We start from the raw sequence: 17,639 nt of genomic DNA on the forward strand, positions 1-17,639 counted from the left end.
TGAAACCTATTCTGCAAAGAGGTGCTTTTTCACACGGAGCCGGCAGCTCTGTACAGGGATACTGTGTTATCCTCCCCTATGGCAAATTGCTTGCCGGAAGCATTTGAGTTGGCGCTGACAGGCTGCCAGTCAAAGCCCCACACTTCGGCAGATGAAGAATTTGAGTAAACGGCTGTACGTTGTCCTATGTCCCAAAGTTTGATGACGCCGTCTGCTCCGCTGGAAGAAAACGATGTCAACATCTTGACCTTGGAGCGGGCCGCTCCATCCTGCGGAAGTCCTACTCACCCGCTTCCCAGTAATTTACCATCCGGACTGGCGGCGACACTCAACACCCAGCTCTGATGGCCTTGCATCATCCCCACTGCGCCTTCACCTCGACCTCCAGCCCCAGACTTTGAACCTGCTCGCACATCGTGTATCACTATGAGGTGATCATCTGATCCGCTCAAGAGCCACTAAGCAGAGTGTCGTCAGTATCGCCTCAACTTTGAGCCTGCTGCCGAGTCTTGACTCACCTGAGAATCCGGTGACCAGGATATAGTCCGTGTGGCCATGGCATGGGATTGATACGTCGCAATGATTGCCTGAGTCTCTGTATCAAGGACAATGACGTGCCCTGATTCCGTTGCCAGCGCTAGCATCTGGCCGTCTGGAGACTGCGCGATAAGTGTCAGGACCAAGATCACAACGCCACGCTTAATCGAGTCCTCCCTCACAAACTTTAGATCCATCCCAAACTTCCCTTTCCCTGTCTCTACCAATTTCGTCTCTCCAGACAACAGACTTCTTCCTACTCCGTCTCCATTCGTTGAAGATTCTGCATGATCCGCTTGAGAAATACTCCGCATGGCAATCTTGGATGACCGACCAGACCAAGCCCAGCACTTCATGCTAGGATGTACTGCACACGAAAATGCCGGTAGTTCTATATCGTATTTAATCAGTGTCCCGAAATGGTCTCCCCAACTCGCAGACTCACCTCGATCACCATCTACCTTTTCCCTCGACGTGTCCAGGCGATCTAAATCTCGACCTTCCAGGGGATCAAACAATACCACAGTCCCATCTAGACTCGTACTCAGACTCCTCCGTCCATCCTCGGTGACAGATAACGAAGTGATTGCCAATGGATGGGACCCAGCATCCTGCAGGGGCACAGAAAGATCCGTGGCACTATGCACACGTATATGACCGTCTGCTGAGCCAGATATAATGTGATCTAGAGGTGTCCATGCCAGAGCCCAAACACTTTCGGGCAGGACTGATGAGGTGTAAGCGAGTGGCTGGAGATGGAAGGGGCGCCAAACTCACCAGGCGTGGACTCGTGTTGTAGATAAGACAGAGACTGCAGAATCGATCATCAATTTGATCCCCTGAGCCAGATGTACTAGCTCACCATGCTGCTGTAGAGCTCCGAAGTGATAATAGAACGCTGCAAGAGACCGTGTATTGCCTGAACCTTTGGACACGGAGATGCTTCCCATGTCCGTAATACGTCAACGCCGTTCGTCGGTCGCGACGGCTTCGATACGCATAGCTCGTGGTCTCTGCTTGAATCTATACTCACCTTCTGGAGGGTGTATGCTGCTCGCAAACAGCATATCACAGCTCTTCAGTCGACTATGGTCGTGCATCCTTTCGTGCTGGCACTGACCGTTCGATCCATCTCACTTCTCTTGCCACAGACATTCTTCCAACCCGATGAGTTCTATCAGGCTCTCGAACCGGCTCATCACCTCGTCTTCGGGTACGGCTACCTGACTTGGGAATGGCGAGACCTGCCAGGATCAAAAAGCGCTGGAATATCAACTGTACAGAGCCTCTGGAATGAAGCAGTTGTCGGTGGTCGGATGAGAGGATGGCTTTGGCCCGGAGTATTCGCTGGATTGTATAAAGTGCTTCAGTTGACTAGCATGGACAGCTCAGAGCTTCTAGTCAGTCTACAAAATCTCGAGGAAGGTTCGAACGCTCAAATCGTCTCAGATCATTATGCCGAGGCTTGTTGGCGTGCTAGTCGCAGCATCCACTGACTACGCAACCTACTGCCTGTCCCGCAAGCTCTTGGGTCCTGGATCGACGGCGGCAGCAGTGAGTTTGGGTATGGCTTAAGGTAATCAGGTAACCAAGGTTGACACGTCCAAATTCCTTCAGTTGTTCTTATCGCTTACATCACTGTTCAACGCCCATCTGTTGCCCCGCTCACTTTCCACATCACCCGAAACCCTTCTTACAACACTGGCTCTCCTCTACTTCCCCCTCCCTCGTCCTCCCCCAGTAAAGGAGGTCATAGTCGATATGGAAGGAGTGCCAATCAGCACGCTGATGAGACCTCCGAATGACAAACATGAGGAGAAGCAGGTCAGATCGGAGCAGGGCGAGGTGATCAAGCTTGGAGACGTATCAGAGATCGACTTCGCGCTCATGGACAGGATGTCCGAAGTGGACGATGGTCGAGATAGGTGAGTGAGGTGCCGGACTATGTTTGAGACGTTTCTGAGATGGCCATAGCCTCGAGCTATCGGTTGTTTTCGCCTCACTTGCTATATGTCTCCGACCAACGACACTGCCTTTCTGGGCTTATATGGGCGGCGAGCTTCTACTGCATACCTGGAGTTCTCTAGGGATCGTAGCCGCCTCGAATACGGCTGCGAGATGCGTGCTTCCATTGTAAGCTCTGGATCCTGTTGCCTCGTTGCAAGAGTCATCTGAGCATCTTCTTACAGCTGTGCGACGTTCGTGTGCTCGACTTTGCTCGACTACTATATCACCGGTCGAGTCTTTTTCCCCACGTTCACATTCGTCCACCGCAATGTCTTTGCTCAAATCTCTTCGTTCTACGGATCCACGGACTGGACCTATCACCTGGTCCAGAGCCTTCCCATCTTACTCTTCCCTATCTGGGCTTGGTGGATCCCAGGATTTTCCGCGTGCATCCTACCAGAGTCTATGTCTGCAAAGCTTGGACTCGTCAAGTCGGATCGACCAGAAAGTTTGCGCATTTTATCTCGAGGCCTAACTTTTGGGATCACGGTGCTTTCTCTGTCTCCGCATAGTGAATGGCGGTTTCTGCACCCCTTCCTACCTGCTCTTATCTTATTCGCCTTACCTCCCATGTTTCGTCAATACATGCCTCATCACATGGGCATGTGGCGACTACATCAATCCATTCGGGCATATACTCGGCTACCACAATCTGCCTTCTATTCATGCCTCTGCCTCCCGTTGATTCCGTGGCTATATCTCAATATGTTCCACGGACGAGCTCAAGTCGAGGTAATCAATGTCCTTCGCCGAGGAGAAGCTGGTCACGTCTCGAGACTGGCAGCATTGATGCCGTGCCACCCTACACCGTGGCAGAGCCATCTGCACAGAGATATTGATGCGTGGTTCTTGACATGTGAACCGCCACTGTAAGCTCTGTCTGGGTGCAATGCCACGGTGGCGATACTGATTGTACTTCAGTGAAGCTTCGGAGTCTCAACATAGGACGCAGCAAGATCTGTTTTATGCCTCACCAGTCACCTTCATCAAGAGTACATTCGCCCACGCATCGCAGAAGACACCTAGGTCGGCGACGGAAGCGACTCCGTCGCATCTGATCCTCTTTGGAGATCTCCTGCATCAGACCGACCCCCACTCCAGCGGAACAGTCGAGCATATCTTGAGAGACATGGGATATGAACAAGTTTGGAGTATGTGGAACGGGTTTGACATGGCACAGGATGATGCCAAGCGACGAGGAGGTGTTCGTATATGGGGACATGCTTAGACGACTGCCACACACCGGTGCATTAGACAGAGTGCCACATATCAATATCTGTCCATAATGCCGATAAACGCCGTCACTCAATTTCGGGACTCGGCCATGGTGACAGTCAGTTGAAATTTCGAGAGGAAGCTCGACATCCTAAACACTTTCATATACTTTCTTCGAAAAACTCTCCAGTGGACGAAGGCTATTCCAAAATGTCTGACGCTGGATCTGAAACCGCTTCCAACGCTCCCGCCGCGGCTGAAGTCGAGGTGGTCGAGACTACCACTGAGAAATCTGGACCTATGTCGGTCGAAGATGCCTTGCAAGAGGTCATCAAGACCGCTTTGGTCCACGATGGATTGGCTAGAGGATTGAGGGAATGTGCCAAGGCTCTTGACAAGCGAGAGGCTCACCTTTGTGTCTTGGTCGAGACTGTGACTGAGGGTGGGTTCACTTTGGGACCTTCTTTTAAAAGGTTTGATTCTGACACTCGCATTCAGCCGAATACCTCAAGCTCATCGAAGCTCTCTGTACCGAGCACAACATCCAGCTTATCAAGGTCTCTGACGCCAAGGTCCTCGGACAATGGGCTGGGCTCGCTGTGAGTGATAGGGCTGGGCCGGGCCCTCTCGATGTCATCGGCCGTCTTGCTGATCTCATCGCTAGAAAATTGACCGAGAGGGCAAACCCCGAAAGGTTGTCGGATGCTCCTGTGTCGTCATCACCAACTACGGTCAAGACTCGCCCGCACTTCAGGTCCTCCTCGACTACTTCAAGTCCCGCTAAGCGGTCAGCTGTTTGTCCAAAGAGTTCCCGTTCACCAAGGTGAGTTTATTGCCCCATGATAGATAGACCCCCCCATACCACAAGTTCACCTGATCCACCTCGTCTCCGCCATCGTCCCCCACACCCTGATGAATGTGGGTCTCCCTCTACGCATTCTTTGCATGTCGATAAACCCTTTGGAATCGAACCTACCCTCGCAAGAGGGACTTCCGTTGTCTGACCAGTCTCCCCTCTTCTAGCAGTCCGCTCCGTCTCTCGACATCAGAACATGGCTGACCCGTCGTTTCAGGTCATACTTGGTAGCGAGCCCTTGAGATAAATAGCGGCATATGCTTGTAATGCATCAATGCAGAGCTTGGAATAGAATGCTGTTCATATCTTGCTTTTTACCTCGCCAACTGTTGCATATCCTCCAGCATGCCCTTGTGCGCATTCATCGCTTCTATCGCCTGTTCACCGTGTTCTCGCGACACACCACAATGCCTCAGGACGACGTCGAGACCCCCTTGAGGCTCGACAGCCTGCAATAGCGTCTGATCTTCTTCCTCTGATCGAACAAGAAACAGCCCGGCATAAGCACAAGCATTGAGATCGACATGCGTGGTGTGAGGTGCTGAGAGTTGATAGTCTGCCTTGGTCCGAGGTATCAGATGAAGATGATCCCTGGAAGAATTGCATGAGCTTTAAAGGCAACGATTTCTGAGATTGACTTGCAAAGTAAGTAGCAGATTCCAGCCCGTCTCGCCTTCCACCTTGCCGACTCGCAGGGCCTGGAAGACCAGGTCCAAGCACCTCATCAAAGCCGGTGCTAAGATTTCTACGACTTGCTCCAAGTCATTCGCCGAGAGACTGAAAGGTAAATGCCTGAGCTTGCTCAAGGAATGGACAATGTGAAGATAAGGGACATGAGGGAGGATGAGCGGTTCGTCTGGTCCCTTTTTGTCAACGGATTTACTATGGAGGCAGACGGCCAAAGCATGACGCACCATCAGACTCGAACCGCATGCTCTGAACCCAATCTTCCACTGGCGCTCTCCCATCTGGTACTTCGATGAGCTGGATATGCCTCCATTTCTGACTTGCTCCAGCGACTGGACCGCCATTATAGAAACCCATCATGCGTCTCGGCTTTGTATGCCTAGAAGCGGCCAAGAGGAAGAGATAAGCCAGAGCAAGCTGAGACGGAGAAGGCGGTAGGTTCTGAGGCTCGTAGGATGTTGGACAGAGGAGGATATGATCACGTAGGACAGCGTACTGTGTGTATGGTTAGCCAACTTCACACTCGTGAAAGATGATGAGCGAAGTCTTGCCTTGTTGAGCTAAGGACATATCTCGTGTCAGCGAATAAGCCGATTCTGCCATCATCAGGACGACATGACATCTAACTCACCAGTATTGACATGCCAGGCTCTCCATCTATCCCTTCGAGATGACCGACATACAGATCCGGCGAGTACGGCGGTTTGAACGGTTCCGTAGGGTTCTGCAAGCTCTTGTGACCGCTAGATTGATCTGCCCCTCCATCATTGTTCTGCTTCTCTATCCGTTGCCGCTTGTGATCGGGTGAAGACTCCGAAGCCACAGAGGCCAGGATGTCCGCTTTAGCTTTCTCCTTGTTCAGCAAAGCGGGAGAACAACAAATGTTGAACTGATATCTTGATCAGCTCAATCACCTCTCACTGGCGTCTGGCAAGGAGTTCGGGCAAACGTACCCTTCTTCCGGATGACTGAACATTCTTGGCTGTGCTTGGGAAGTAGAACAACTCGCCAGACATGCGAGCCGATTCAAACTTGTCCGGTAGAATCGACAAGATCTCAGACGGCGAGGAGGACGTGCTCGGGTATGCCATTCTGGAAGTCCTCAAACTAGTGACCTTTGTGCTGGTGCTGGTAAAGCGTTGTGATGATAGGTTGTAGAGACTACTCAGGCCTCGTCTCATCAGCTGAGCCAGTAAGTCTGAACAGTGGTGGTAAGGATGTAATGACGAACGACCAAAGGGGGTCTCTCAAGGAAATGATGGCCTATTGTGGCAGTGTGGCAACTTTCTTTCTGTTCTATTGAACCACATTCTACCTTCTGATGATCATGCGAGTCCAATCGAGGGTTCGCGACGAACCGTCGAACTTGATTTCCCTTCTTCGCTCATATTTCTACTCTTTCGGACGTTTCAGACCAGCCAGAAACGACACGCACGCCAAGGCATGTTGTATCATCATCCTCGACCCGCTTTCCATCGATCAAACCCGTCAACCGGGTATGTTTCACCAAACTACACCATACAAGGACGCACTATCTGCTCTAGATGCTTAGCATGTCTTCAAGGGCCTGCAGCATGGCTCATAATCATCGAGCATAGCCCAAAATTTAGATGACGGTCAAAGTCAAGCGAGAGGCCTCTCGCAAGAGAATTTCAAGCATTTCGCAGCCTGCGATACGTCTCAACTCACAAATACAGCTCACCTCTTTTCAACCACATGCCCAGCTTTATACGGCTTATGTCCTCGATGGCTTCCCCTATCGGTATATCTCTGCCTCTGAAGACTCACCGGAGGGGCGTAGTAGCTTTTTTTCCCTCCCCCAATCGCCGACGATCTGATCTGGCAGACAGCGTCCACAGCCAGATCCCGAGTCATTTGCAATCATCCATGATCTCCATAATTTGACTGGCGCGTAGAGGTTGACAGAAGCAAATTCACGCCGGACCTTAGTGATGCAGAGAGGTCCTCTAATTCTCTAGCCTCTTCCGCGCGTTAGCAGACTATGGATAACAGGACTATTTATATCCGTCAAGGTTGTTGGCGTTGGATCAGGCGGCGCAACAGCTCCGTGCAGTTAAGGGCGGCAGGCATCCACCGAGCACCTTTGGTCAAAGTGAGAGTCCTGTCCTCGTCTCCAAACCTAGTGAACACGAAGCTCGTCTTCACTGTATTCAACATGTCTGACCAAACCTTTCAACTCAAGGTATCCTAAACGGTGAGTGATGAGGCACTGAGAGAGATCAGTGGTACTCGATCAGTACGCTGAGTTTCCACATCGGATCCGCCCGCTTGACCTCTCTTTGATGGATATCGTCTGCATGAATGACTCTCCGATGTTTCGTTTGCTTCTGAATCCATCAGGTTCTGCCAATCAGTGCTCGATTTCCAAATGCCCATATTGTACATCCGTCCATGCGGCCTTTTTTCCTTCCCCCCCCCCCCCCCCCTGTTTTCTTCCCCTTCATTGTCCGAATAATGTATGCTTTTAAAGTATGCTGGCAAGACGACATGCTGGATCTTTCTATTTGGTCGTCCTTCCAAATGTGTGTAAAATGCCAGGGCACGCTAGAGTCTCTTTTGCGACCGTTGCGACGACCAATGCAAAGACAGAAACTGTATTTTGATGTGTGTTGACATTGTATCTCGGTTTCATGATCTCAAATGGGCGCTGTAAAAGGGTTAAACGATCAACATCCAGCTCCGCAGGCAAGAAATGACTTGGACTCACGCTTCAAGCCTCCTTCTTCCTGTCCACCCGCTGAGCCGTCCTCCGACGAACTCGATGCACTGTTCCTCCCTTGCAGTCTCGCAAGCGTTTCTGATCCACCGGCCGCAGGTCCTGGACCATAGGCATAAGCGCTCAGATGAGACGGAGGCCCATAGCCATTGGCCATTCCCCCTACACTATTTCCTCCTGCACTGCCCGACTCTGGCCCTGGCATTCCGTTACCGTTGGAATGAGGTGGCGGTGCATAACCCATTTGCATAGGCGGTCTCCCACTCATGTTATTCGGATCAACTACACCCTGACTAAGTAGGTCGGGAGGCGATCGACGTCGAGTGGGAGAATATCGACCTCTATCGGAAGAAGGTCCAGCGGGACCGCCCGCCCCGATGCCACTCCCTGCTCCTGGAGCTTGATGCAGGAGTGAACTTGCGGAGCCGTGGCGAGGATATCCATTCGCGACGGGCGATGGGCCCGGTGCGGGATATCCAGGCATCATGCCTCCATAGGATGATTCTCTCGAGTGTGCTTGAAAGCTACTCCCCATCGGAGAATACATGTGTCCTCCGGGTACAGTTCCAGGATGCTCGCTGGCTATGCCAGGTGAATAGATGTGTGGAGGGGGAGCTGGAGGAGGATGTCCAGCGCCGTATGGCATCATGTGTCCTTGTCCAGGAGCAGAATAGCGATATGCAGCGGGGTAGTAAGGGTAGTTGGGAGTGAACGGTTGAGGATAGTATGATCCATGAGGGTGATGAGCGTTAGGGATCGAGCTGACACTGGACTGGCCTGACGAGTGGCCGTTAGTAGGAGAAGGTCCACGAGAAGAAGTCGCAGACGTCTGAGCCGTGTTGCCCAAGCTCATGGAAGGAGGAGGAGGGTGATGTAGTGGATAGGCGTATGGTTGAGGTTCGTACATTTGATGATAGCCATAGTGTCCGTTTTGAGAAGTGGGAGTCGCGTAAGGGGATGGAATGTGTTGAGACGTGCCGGCGGAAGTATTCGAAGAAGGAGTATTGGTAGAACTCTTCGATTTACGAGGAGCCCTGGTGCTCATGGATTTCAGTCCAGCCGCTTCCATGGCTTGATTGACAGCAGCTCGAGCTTCAGAGCCAGAACCTCTACGCAGACTTGGTGAGAGATGCGTCCGATAGCTGGAACCGTGACATTAGTTAAACAATCGACAGGACCATGGCCGCAATGAAGTTACTCACTGCTGCTGAAGATTGTCCTGCCTCGACGTCCTGGTCTCACATCCCGGGAAAGGACATTTGAACGCCTTGACTCCCGTATGTATCCGTTGATGACGTTGGAGATGACCTCCAGTGGTGAATCCACGATTGCAAATGGTACACAGATGAGGTTTCGCTTTACCTTCTCCAGATCCAGTTGAACCAGGTTTGCTCTTCGAGATTGGGGTCATATTTCCCATGTTGTCATTCATTGTGGGTTGAGGTTGTATTGTGGTCAATGGCATGGAAGAATGATGCGATGAATGAGAAAGTGAATGGGAATGATGTGAAGGATGAGAATGGGAGAGACTGACGGGGCTCATTTGCTGCTGCTTGACGAGCGTGTTCGAGCTGTAAGAGTGAGCTGAGCCTGGACCATAGCTAGTCGACGGGTCCAAAGAAGTTTGTGGAGGAGGAGGTTGGTGTGGTTGATGATGGTGTTGTGAAGGATGATGATAATTCGAAGATGCCGACGAATGGAGATGCGGTGCTGGAGCTGAAGTCAAGGGCGGAGGTTGATGATGATATGAAGTCGGAGGCATAGGATGATTAGTGAGTGGTGGTTTGAGATCGCCAGACATCTTGCCTGCGACCCCTATCCCAGCGGTCTCGACGTGTCTCTCTCGTTATTATCAGGAACACACCGTCGTCAAATCCAAGGAGCGAGTTGACCAAAGACCTGCTTCTCGCTGTTGTCCAAATTGCAGTTTGAAACACGGTCTCGAAACGGCTTTTTTTTCGTTCCCGGTCTCAGACTCGAAATTTGTCCAAAGGATTATATCAGTCGCGGAGGTCGGCGATGTGGTTGTTAGCCCTTTGATAGTCCAGCTGTACTATTGATCTGCAGAGTTGGACGCCTTGGACTGCTGCAAAATCAATGGCGGATGGATCCTTTGGAGTCGGGACAAAAAAAATGTGTGATGTCTCCCAAAATTTCGTTTTGATCGTGGATGAACGTGACAGGCTTCTGCGTGACGCAAGGGATGATGAGTGTTCTTTGGATATGTGCCAGGGAATCGTGAGAGGAGTCTATGCTAATGTTTCTAATGTTCGTTCGACGTAGTCCATCCGACCAATGAGCATTGCCATGGATCGGCAGTAGAGATAGTATCCGGGTGCCAAGAGTGGACAGATAAAGTTGCGGCGTATCGCGTAGAGTGGATGTGTATGCGTGGTGAGATGCAAAGGAATGCAAGCAAGGAGTAGAGTGAGGGTGATAGAATCAGGACCAGGAGGGGCGTGAAGACAAGGATGCGAGGTCGTAAGACGAAAGGTAGGTTGAAGACGAGAGACTATAGCGTCAGCGAAATTGCCTTTCGAATTTTCGGAGCGAATGAGGACCGGAATTGGGGGATTGGAAACTGCGTAGAATCGAGGAGCTGGGAATGAGACTCGGCGATGGAGAGGGTAGCGAGACCTTGTCCAAGATGCCTGGGCAGTAGGGCTGCAGAGCAAAGATTGAAACCCTTCCAAAGAGGTCGAACTCCTTAGGAAGCAGGGTTGCACCACCAAAAGTTCCAAGCGGAGCTATGGCCTGAGTCTCGGGTGCAGCAGCAGTGATGAGAGTGTCGAGGTTGACGAGGGACAGGCGAGTCGAGGCAGAGGAGCTAGCAGAGCGATTCGTGACTAGGCGTCTGCCAGCACTTGTAGATCGTCGATGTGGTCGTCCACTCGGTGAATGACAGAGAGAATATTGGTAGGAGTGTGTGGGTTGAGAAAAATTGGTAGACGGAAGTCCTGCCGCCGGGTGGATCCGAAATGGGATGGTTCGTCGAGACAAGGATGGCCGAAGAGTTGCCAAGGTCTGCTACTGCTACTGCTACTGCTGCGCCTGCTCCTGCTGCTGCTGCTGCTGCTGCTGCTGCTTGCCTTCGAGGACGATGTGCAGGAAAGGCACTTTCGCCCACCACGCCAATCTCTAAACTCACCGTAAAATGACGCTCCCCTTCCTCGTCTTTTGGGAGGACGCTGAAAAGAAAGAAAAAAGACCCGAGAACGCGACCGAGATTGGACCTCGTTTTCTAAGAATTTTTTATGGGCGGGTAGTTGAGCAGCCTGTTCCTGCTGGTGCTCGTGCTACTAGCTGCTGCTACTGGTGCTGGTGACCAGGGACGATGGAATCTCCCAATGGCTGCGGACTGGCCCCTGTGCGTCTAATGCCTCTTCTTGGCAGAAGTATGAACACAGTCTAAAGCATCGGTGTCTTCACACACCACTCTCTCTTTCACTCGGACCGAGAGAGCCTATTAGTGGTAGAGTGCTACAAGAATATACGATGATTACATAGCAGGTTCCCCTCTCTCCCTCTCTGTGGTGCTTTCACTGTCTGCCGTACATTCTTCCCCAGATGTTTTCTATCGGGTGTACCCGTCATATTTTTTGTATGTCGGATTCTATTATTGGGCACTCGCAGGTTCAATGGAGAAAAATCGACGGGTAAAAGGTGCGAGAGGGGCAGGCAGCAACAGCAGCTGTTAGCCAGCAAGGGGTTCAAGCCTCCCAGCGGGCAAGTGCGAACAAGTGTGTGACCCGTTAAAATGATCATGGACGTTTCCATTCTCGCTGAGTGAAAAGAACTTTGGTAACAGGTGTTTTTCCCTACGTGAATGATCGCCCTCCCAAACTGCCTTTCCGTTTTCCCTTCAGGGATGGTCATGGGATCTCCAGCCGAATAGCATGACACCGACATTCACAGTTCGCGTCCTTGGTAAGCCATTCAGTCGCCCTCAAGAGCTGCTGAAGCCCCCGGACTCAGCAACAACAGCGACAACAGCAGCAGCGACAGCAACAACAGCAATAGATAGCCACGAACACGTAGACACCAAAAAAAGAAAACTCGCATCGCAGTTTGAGGGGAGTTTCGTTCGCTAATCCGACACGCAGCGCCACGAGTTTTTTGAGTTTTATGTGGCGGCGGCGCACAGACGTTTGGGAACCAGGCAGAGGGGGGATGACGAATCTTTCCTTTTAGCTTCCGTTGCGAGGGGTGAGTGTGGGTGTGTCTGTGTGTCTGTCTCTGGGTTCGGCGGCATTGGAAGATGAGGTCGAGGACATTCGGCCATGTGAAGCCCCGCTAGGGAGGGGGAGGGGGGGGGGTGGATGGGCCATGGGGTCTGTCTTAGGTGAGACTTGGCTTGACCTTTGTATTGCATAACTTCCAAGTGCAATGCATCTGCTCCGGCGCGGCCCACTCTCGGCGGTGACCCGGCGGCATCGCCGATAACGGAGCAGGGCTTACATCATCCCGTGGCGGAATTTAAGCCAAGGTTGGATCTAATAAGATATTGGAGCCGGCCAAAAATGGGACAGCATCCTGGGTCACATTTCGATTACATTCCTGTACAATGAATGAATCACTCTAAGCTGCAGAGTCTCCGTCTCCCTGCATCTCTGCTTTGGGTTTTTAGTGACATATCCTACAAAATCATCTGCTTAAAGGAATACAACCAATCTGGCCAGCTCATCATTACTTTACAGTGTATCGCCTTCCTGCTCCTCTCCGTACTCGTCACCCATGAGATTCCCAAGTAACATGTCATGAGCAAAGGTCGAATCTCCATCAACCATGCCATCTATGGCTGCTGGAGTGAGCCATCGATTATCCACCCCCATCAGATCTTCCACTCCATCTACGCCTCGCACGCCAAGACCAAAGTTTCTACTCCTGCCCCGGCGTCGAGCGATAAACTCGGCGACGAGGCTGTTGTAGCGCGCATCATCATTCTCATCATTATCAGCGAGCATAGCGAGAGGATCCACTGCATCAGCACCGCCTGCATCCCGATCCCGTAGAAGCTCGGCCAGTCCTGAGTCGGCCTCCTGTCCAGCTGAGAGGGCCGATGACGGTAGAGCAGGTGAGAATGGCTCAAACACGACTCCATAGCGACGCGTATCATCGCCAGAGGCAGCACGAGAGGGTTCAGAGGTATTTTGAAGAGCATCTCTGGAAACTGAATCACGCCAACTTGAACGAGAGCGCCGTAGAGTTGGTTCAGGCGAGTCCCGCATGGCACTTCGGAGACGATCCAACTCCACAATTACGTCTGTCCTGCGTCGGGTCCGTGCCCGGTGGTCCGCTTCAAGACCCCGCGTGCTTCCAGTGTTGTCATCCCCATCATCATCGTTCTCATCCTCTCTTTGCCTTATGCGAGGCATGGGAAATTCCGGAGGCGTCTCTATTGGACGAGAGCGCCTAGCCCGCTGAAGATGTGGAGGTCGTCTAGGCCGAGGGGCAATGGGTCGAGAAGCAGTGTACTCGTTGAGCCATGCTTGACTGGGCGAACGAGGAGGACTGATCGCATCAGCGGTTTCGGCATCCCCGGCTAGATGAGCCGCTCCGCCTCCGACCGCATCGTGAAAATTGACCATTTCCCATGTGGAACGAGTCGCACTTGGAGGTGTGGGCGACCTGAGAATGGAATTGATCCTTCGCATCGCCGCGCCATCCGCAGCAGCAACGGTATCGATACCAAGTGGTGGACTGATCGCACGTCGTCTCGCACTGGGCGAATGAGCTCTTGACGTGGCGGATGATCTGGTAACGAGAGGTGCTCTCGGAGCACGGCTAGTAGACGAAGTCTCTGGGACAGCATCGTCAAGCAACGACGTCCAAAGTGGCCCCGTTTGAGCCGTTCGGGTAGCTGGGAATGGGCTTCTTGTAACTCGAGATGAGAGACGTCGTATTCTGTTAACAGGTTCAGGAGGATACGCATCAGGTTCGGTAGTGGTATCCAAGGTGACGCGAGGTCCGCTAGAAGTGGAGCGCCCTATGTGCTCCCAGAGGACTGACTGGAAGTGGGGATGAGCCGAAACGTCTCTCAGCATGAAGACTCACTTGGACGAGCGTTGTGAAACAAGCTTGCGCGGCTTTACTCTCTGGATCCAGGCGTCTGATGAACGTTGCCAGCCTTAAATCCGTATCGCTACCTGATTTGCCAAAGATATCCTCGATGACCTTGTCACTGCGCGGATGAAAGGCAAAGTATCGTTGAGTGCATGAACAGGAGGTGTACAGGGAGAACGAAAGGCCTCATCATCAGCATACTATGTTCCTCCTATGGGTGAGAACATCGACTGACTAGAGCTTGACAGTTTTGTCGAATAACACCCTCTCGTACTTTTCTCGCCCCCATCGTCCCATCCTGAACTTTCAGAGCGACACTACGCCCAATCGACGACCGTAATGCTCAGCCAGAGTATCCTCTGATGGCCAAAATGTATGCCGTGTTGCCGAGAAAGACCTCGCGTTGGGCTCCACAGAGGGGGCCTCTTCCCAAATGTCAACAGACCAGTAGAACGAGCGAGATTCGAGGAAGAAGAAATAGCAACTGAGAGAGATAGTGGCCGATCAGCAGCCCTCGTGCTGTACGAAGAAGCTCTGTTTGAATCGCTATGTAATGTTGACAACAGGTTGGGTTATGCAAGAGGTTCAGACGGGGGTGAAATGAGAAAGGGAATGCGGAACGCGAAAAAATCAAAGAAATGACGGTGGCAAAACCACGTGGAAGACCAAATGTCTGCAGGATGTCCAGAGCTGAAATACTCTTGACTATAGTGCTCTCTCACTCTCTCTCCATCACGCACATCTGAAACCTGTCGGCGGAGGTCTGTCAGTATGCCTAAGATACGTACGCAGAGGACCAAACCTCCCCCAGAGGGTTTCGAGGATATTCAGTGAGTTGCTTAGCCTGAGTCACGAGGAGCATATAAAGCAACGAAGGGTGGTGGACTTGTAGAAAACAGCTCTTACAGCTCGTCTGACCTTGGTGTCTGTCTGTCTGTTCAGATTGTTAATCCACGTTTCAGAGATGTTCTTGAAGACTACGACAAAAAGATGAGAGATGCAGAATCTGAGAGTCATGAGGGAAAGCGGAAAGTAGAATCAGTGTGGTGAGTTAGCAGCGGCCTGTTTTGTTGAAACCTTCACCACGGTAATAATCTGACTCCCATTCTATTCCCAGGCCAGTCATGCGGATAACGCACGCTCGGTCAAGATACATATACGACCTGTACTATAAGCGAGAGCTGATATCGAGAGAGCTGTATGATTGGCTGTTGAAGCAGAAGTACGCGGATGCCGAGTGAGTGAATCGACCTTCTCAGAGATCACAGGAGGCTGATTCACTGGGGTCCAGTTTGATAGCAAAGTGGAAGAAGTGAGTGACATCTTATCGATCGCATGTTGCCTTGTCATGGCGGCGCTAATACTCAAGAACTCCAGGCAAGGTTACGAGAAACTCTGCTGCGTCAGGTGTATCCAAACGAGGGATATGAATTTTCAAGGCTCGACCTGTATCTGTCGAGTTCCAAAAGCCAGCTTGAAAAAGGGCATCGTCGTCGAATGTCCACATTGCGGTGAGCCGAAATCTGGCATACATCTCCAGTCCTTGATCAGAGCTGATGTAGGTGTAGGGTGCAGAGGATGCTCCTCTACAGATTGAATGAACGATGCAGAGATGTATACTACAACAAATGGGGATTCCCTCATGGCCACTGACCTTGACCACCGGCCTGCGCCCACACTTGACGTCCGAGCTCCCGCTCCGATCTACTCAGCATACTCGCATTCACTCTCCATCTCGGCAAGTCGAGCAGTCCTTTCATCACGATCAAAATACGGGCTCTGGCTTCGTCCAGTGCTACTGCTGAATCTGACGATCCATCCAGTCCATGTTTCAAAGCCGAGAACAGCTGTGCAAGCGTATCCGGTTCCAGTAAAGGTCCGAGAATGATGGGGACGTTCTGTGCAGGATAGTGTTGGATAGCTGTCCAGCCGAGCTGAGGGGGGCTGAGGTGTCGTAAGAGGGTCAGACCGGAGCCTGGAGATGTTGAATGTGGATCTGCCGGTGGAACGAAAAGTCTCGGTGCGGGAGAGGAAGCGATTGGTAAGATGTCGTGATGAAGTGGCGTGGTGATAGGTGGTTTTGATGCATCCGGCGTGTGAGCTGGTAATTTTGCCGTTGTGAAGGCAGGTTTGGCTGCTCGAGATCTCTTGAGGTCGGAAAAGGATGGTTTGGGTATCGATTGTATTGGTGTCGTCTGAGATGATTCGTGGGAGGGTACAGTGGGTTGAGATGTCTCCTCCACGATCTCCTCTATCGAGGCGGCGATGGGCCGAGATTCTGGTGATATCGGGGGAGTCTTTTGCGGGGGTTTGAATTGCTGAGATTTCTATGCATCAGATGGTCAGGCCATTCCCTCCATTATTGTCGGTTTGGTAGAGACCCCTTTTGTTGCCTCCGCTACCTCCATCCCGGGAACCTCATCCAGACTGTTTGCACAAGTCTGCAATGCTCATTGAGGGCTCCCTCTCCTGATTTTGCACGCACCCACCCACACCCACACTCGGCGGGATCATACCAGGTCACACGTACCTAGTGATCACCAAGGACGATTTGAGGGTTGATCCTACCCTCTGGTCGTTCTGGAGGCTGTTCAAAGATTTCTCCACCAACCTTTTCAAGTGCTTCCACGAGCTCGCGTATCTCTTTGCGTTCTTCCTTTGCAACTGCATTCCCACGATCAAGCTTGCACACCAGGGAGATATCTGGACGTGGCAATGGCAATGGCAATGGTATCAGCACGATGTTCCCCCCTCAAGACACTCTGCTTAAGCACAACTCACCTCTCAAAGCTTCATCCAGTCTTCCTAGACTTTTCAAAGCCAATGATCGTCTATATAACGCTTTCAAATTCTCAGGTTGGATCTCGATAGCAGAAGTACAATCGCGATTCGCATCTTCGTATCTATGTTCAGAACGTCAGTCACGACTTCTGTCTTTCCCCCCTTTCTCTCCCTGTATCGATCCCGACTTGACCTCTACTACTTCCCCTCCTTTCAATGTTTTGGACGAGGTGTTGAACGTCCCACCAACTCACTTGTCAAGCTTGAGGTACGCGGCCGCTCGATTCGTATACCCTACTGGGTCTGTGGGATTCTTCAAGATAGCATTGGTATAATGACCTATGGCATCGGCGGGATCAGCTCTTGCGCCTCAAATTCGTACACGACACAAATCTCAAATCAGCCTTACCGATCGCTTCGGACCATTTACCCTTCTTGAAACTCGTGTTCCCCTGGGACAACATGAGCCAGATCTCGATCATCACACTCCTGCCTCCATCTCACATCTTGTCTGGCCTTTTCGGATCCCTCCACATCCTTCTCTTGCTGCATGGCGCTCCCCCTTAGGCGTTGTAAGTCACGCAAGTACGAATGTCAGTGAGATGTCAATATTTGGATTTGGGATTTGTTGAATTCGGACCGAAAGTTCTGACCCACTCTCTAACCCGTACTTTGGACCTTTCTGTCTCATGGAGTCTTGACAGGGTTCTTGTGCTTCGTCGCATGCATGATAATACATATTACATCTGTCTGCTC

General features: G+C 51.7%; 8 protein-coding genes across 8 annotated transcripts; 3 read left to right on the top strand and 5 right to left on the bottom strand.

The window, feature by feature from the left end:
• Window positions 1–29: 29 nt before the first annotated feature.
• Window positions 30–1,402, bottom strand: BD324DRAFT_643119 (WD40-repeat-containing domain protein; the record flags this gene model as incomplete). The annotated part of the gene is made up of 7 exons (XM_022017527.1): window positions 30–219; window positions 289–458; window positions 519–659; window positions 720–928; window positions 983–1,264; window positions 1,315–1,348; window positions 1,400–1,402. The coding sequence occupies 7 exons, from the start codon at window positions 1,400–1,402 to the stop codon at window positions 30–32; spliced, it is 1,029 nt and encodes a 342-aa protein (XP_021869181.1).
• A 223-nt stretch (window positions 1,403–1,625) lies between these two features.
• Window positions 1,626–3,772, top strand: BD324DRAFT_582657 (GPI mannosyltransferase; the record flags this gene model as incomplete). Its single annotated transcript, XM_022013571.1, has 6 exons — window positions 1,626–1,937; window positions 1,987–2,091; window positions 2,155–2,462; window positions 2,512–2,670; window positions 2,727–3,413; window positions 3,466–3,772. The coding sequence occupies 6 exons, from the start codon at window positions 1,626–1,628 to the stop codon at window positions 3,770–3,772; spliced, it is 1,878 nt and encodes a 625-aa protein (XP_021869182.1).
• A 103-nt stretch (window positions 3,773–3,875) lies between these two features.
• Window positions 3,876–5,010, top strand: BD324DRAFT_109121 (putative 40S ribosomal protein S12). Its single transcript, XM_022011927.1, has 4 exons — window positions 3,876–4,201; window positions 4,258–4,358; window positions 4,424–4,582; window positions 4,833–5,010. The coding sequence occupies exons 1-3, from the start codon at window positions 3,970–3,972 to the stop codon at window positions 4,541–4,543; spliced, it is 453 nt and encodes a 150-aa protein (XP_021869183.1). The 5' UTR covers window positions 3,876–3,969; the 3' UTR covers window positions 4,544–4,582; window positions 4,833–5,010.
• Window positions 4,909–6,647, bottom strand: BD324DRAFT_633405 (hypothetical protein). Its single transcript, XM_022016621.1, has 6 exons — window positions 6,256–6,647; window positions 5,934–6,191; window positions 5,854–5,862; window positions 5,530–5,797; window positions 5,258–5,471; window positions 4,909–5,206 (listed from the first exon to the last, which is right to left on the bottom strand). Exons 1-6 carry the CDS (start codon window positions 6,481–6,483, stop codon window positions 4,930–4,932), a joined length of 1,254 nt encoding a protein of 417 aa, XP_021869184.1. The 5' UTR covers window positions 6,484–6,647; the 3' UTR covers window positions 4,909–4,929.
• Window positions 6,648–7,959: 1,312 nt separating this feature from the next.
• Window positions 7,960–9,840, bottom strand: BD324DRAFT_652691 (hypothetical protein; the record flags this gene model as incomplete). Its single annotated transcript, XM_022018535.1, has 3 exons — window positions 7,960–7,970; window positions 8,031–9,181; window positions 9,242–9,840. 3 exons carry the CDS (start codon window positions 9,838–9,840, stop codon window positions 7,960–7,962), a joined length of 1,761 nt encoding a protein of 586 aa, XP_021869185.1.
• Window positions 9,841–12,476: 2,636 nt separating this feature from the next.
• BD324DRAFT_633415 (hypothetical protein) lies at window positions 12,477–14,690 on the bottom strand. Its single transcript, XM_022016622.1, has 3 exons — window positions 14,338–14,690; window positions 14,094–14,220; window positions 12,477–14,047 (listed from the first exon to the last, which is right to left on the bottom strand). Exons 1-3 carry the CDS (start codon window positions 14,397–14,399, stop codon window positions 12,731–12,733), a joined length of 1,506 nt encoding a protein of 501 aa, XP_021869186.1. The 5' UTR covers window positions 14,400–14,690; the 3' UTR covers window positions 12,477–12,730.
• A 183-nt stretch (window positions 14,691–14,873) lies between these two features.
• Window positions 14,874–15,699, top strand: BD324DRAFT_582489 (bud site selection-related protein; the record flags this gene model as incomplete). Its single annotated transcript, XM_022013562.1, has 6 exons — window positions 14,874–14,932; window positions 15,065–15,148; window positions 15,220–15,339; window positions 15,394–15,414; window positions 15,480–15,613; window positions 15,671–15,699. The coding sequence occupies 6 exons, from the start codon at window positions 14,874–14,876 to the stop codon at window positions 15,697–15,699; spliced, it is 447 nt and encodes a 148-aa protein (XP_021869187.1).
• A 43-nt stretch (window positions 15,700–15,742) lies between these two features.
• BD324DRAFT_652694 (hypothetical protein) lies at window positions 15,743–17,435 on the bottom strand (the record flags this gene model as incomplete). Its single annotated transcript, XM_022018536.1, has 6 exons — window positions 15,743–16,429; window positions 16,714–16,805; window positions 16,884–17,005; window positions 17,138–17,222; window positions 17,293–17,335; window positions 17,388–17,435. The coding sequence occupies 6 exons, from the start codon at window positions 17,433–17,435 to the stop codon at window positions 15,743–15,745; spliced, it is 1,077 nt and encodes a 358-aa protein (XP_021869188.1).
• Window positions 17,436–17,639: the final 204 nt, after the last annotated feature.

Source organism: Kockovaella imperatae (assembly GCF_002102565.1).
Source record: "Kockovaella imperatae strain NRRL Y-17943 chromosome Unknown BD324scaffold_12, whole genome shotgun sequence".
Taxonomy (NCBI): Eukaryota; Fungi; Basidiomycota; class Tremellomycetes; order Tremellales; family Cuniculitremaceae; genus Kockovaella; species Kockovaella imperatae.

Bases quoted from the DNA above. Each gene is read 5' to 3' on its own strand.
- BD324DRAFT_633405 (XM_022016621.1), bottom strand. From the start codon at position 6,483: ATGAGACGAGGCCTGAGTAGTCTCTACAACCTATCATCACAACGCTTT. The intron at 6,192-6,255 runs GTACGTTTGCCC...TCAAGATATCAG, and splicing joins TTCAGTCATCCGGAAGAAGG to TTCAACATTTGTTGTTCTCC. The intron at 5,207-5,257 runs GCAAGTCAATCT...CAATTCTTCCAG, and splicing joins TGGAATCTGCTACTTACTTT to GGATCATCTTCATCTGATAC.
- BD324DRAFT_109121 (XM_022011927.1), top strand. From the start codon at position 3,970: ATGTCTGACGCTGGATCTGAAACCGCTTCCAACGCTCCCGCCGCGGCT. The intron at 4,202-4,257 runs GTGGGTTCACTT...ACTCGCATTCAG, and splicing joins GGTCGAGACTGTGACTGAGG to CCGAATACCTCAAGCTCATC. The intron at 4,359-4,423 runs GTGAGTGATAGG...TCTCATCGCTAG, and splicing joins GACAATGGGCTGGGCTCGCT to AAAATTGACCGAGAGGGCAA.
- BD324DRAFT_633415 (XM_022016622.1), bottom strand. From the start codon at position 14,399: ATGGGACGATGGGGGCGAGAAAAGTACGAGAGGGTGTTATTCGACAAA. The intron at 14,221-14,337 runs GTCAGTCGATGT...TCATCCGCGCAG, and splicing joins GACAAAACTGTCAAGCTCTA to TGACAAGGTCATCGAGGATA. The intron at 14,048-14,093 runs GTGAGTCTTCAT...CCCCACTTCCAG, and splicing joins GTTTCACAACGCTCGTCCAA to TCAGTCCTCTGGGAGCACAT.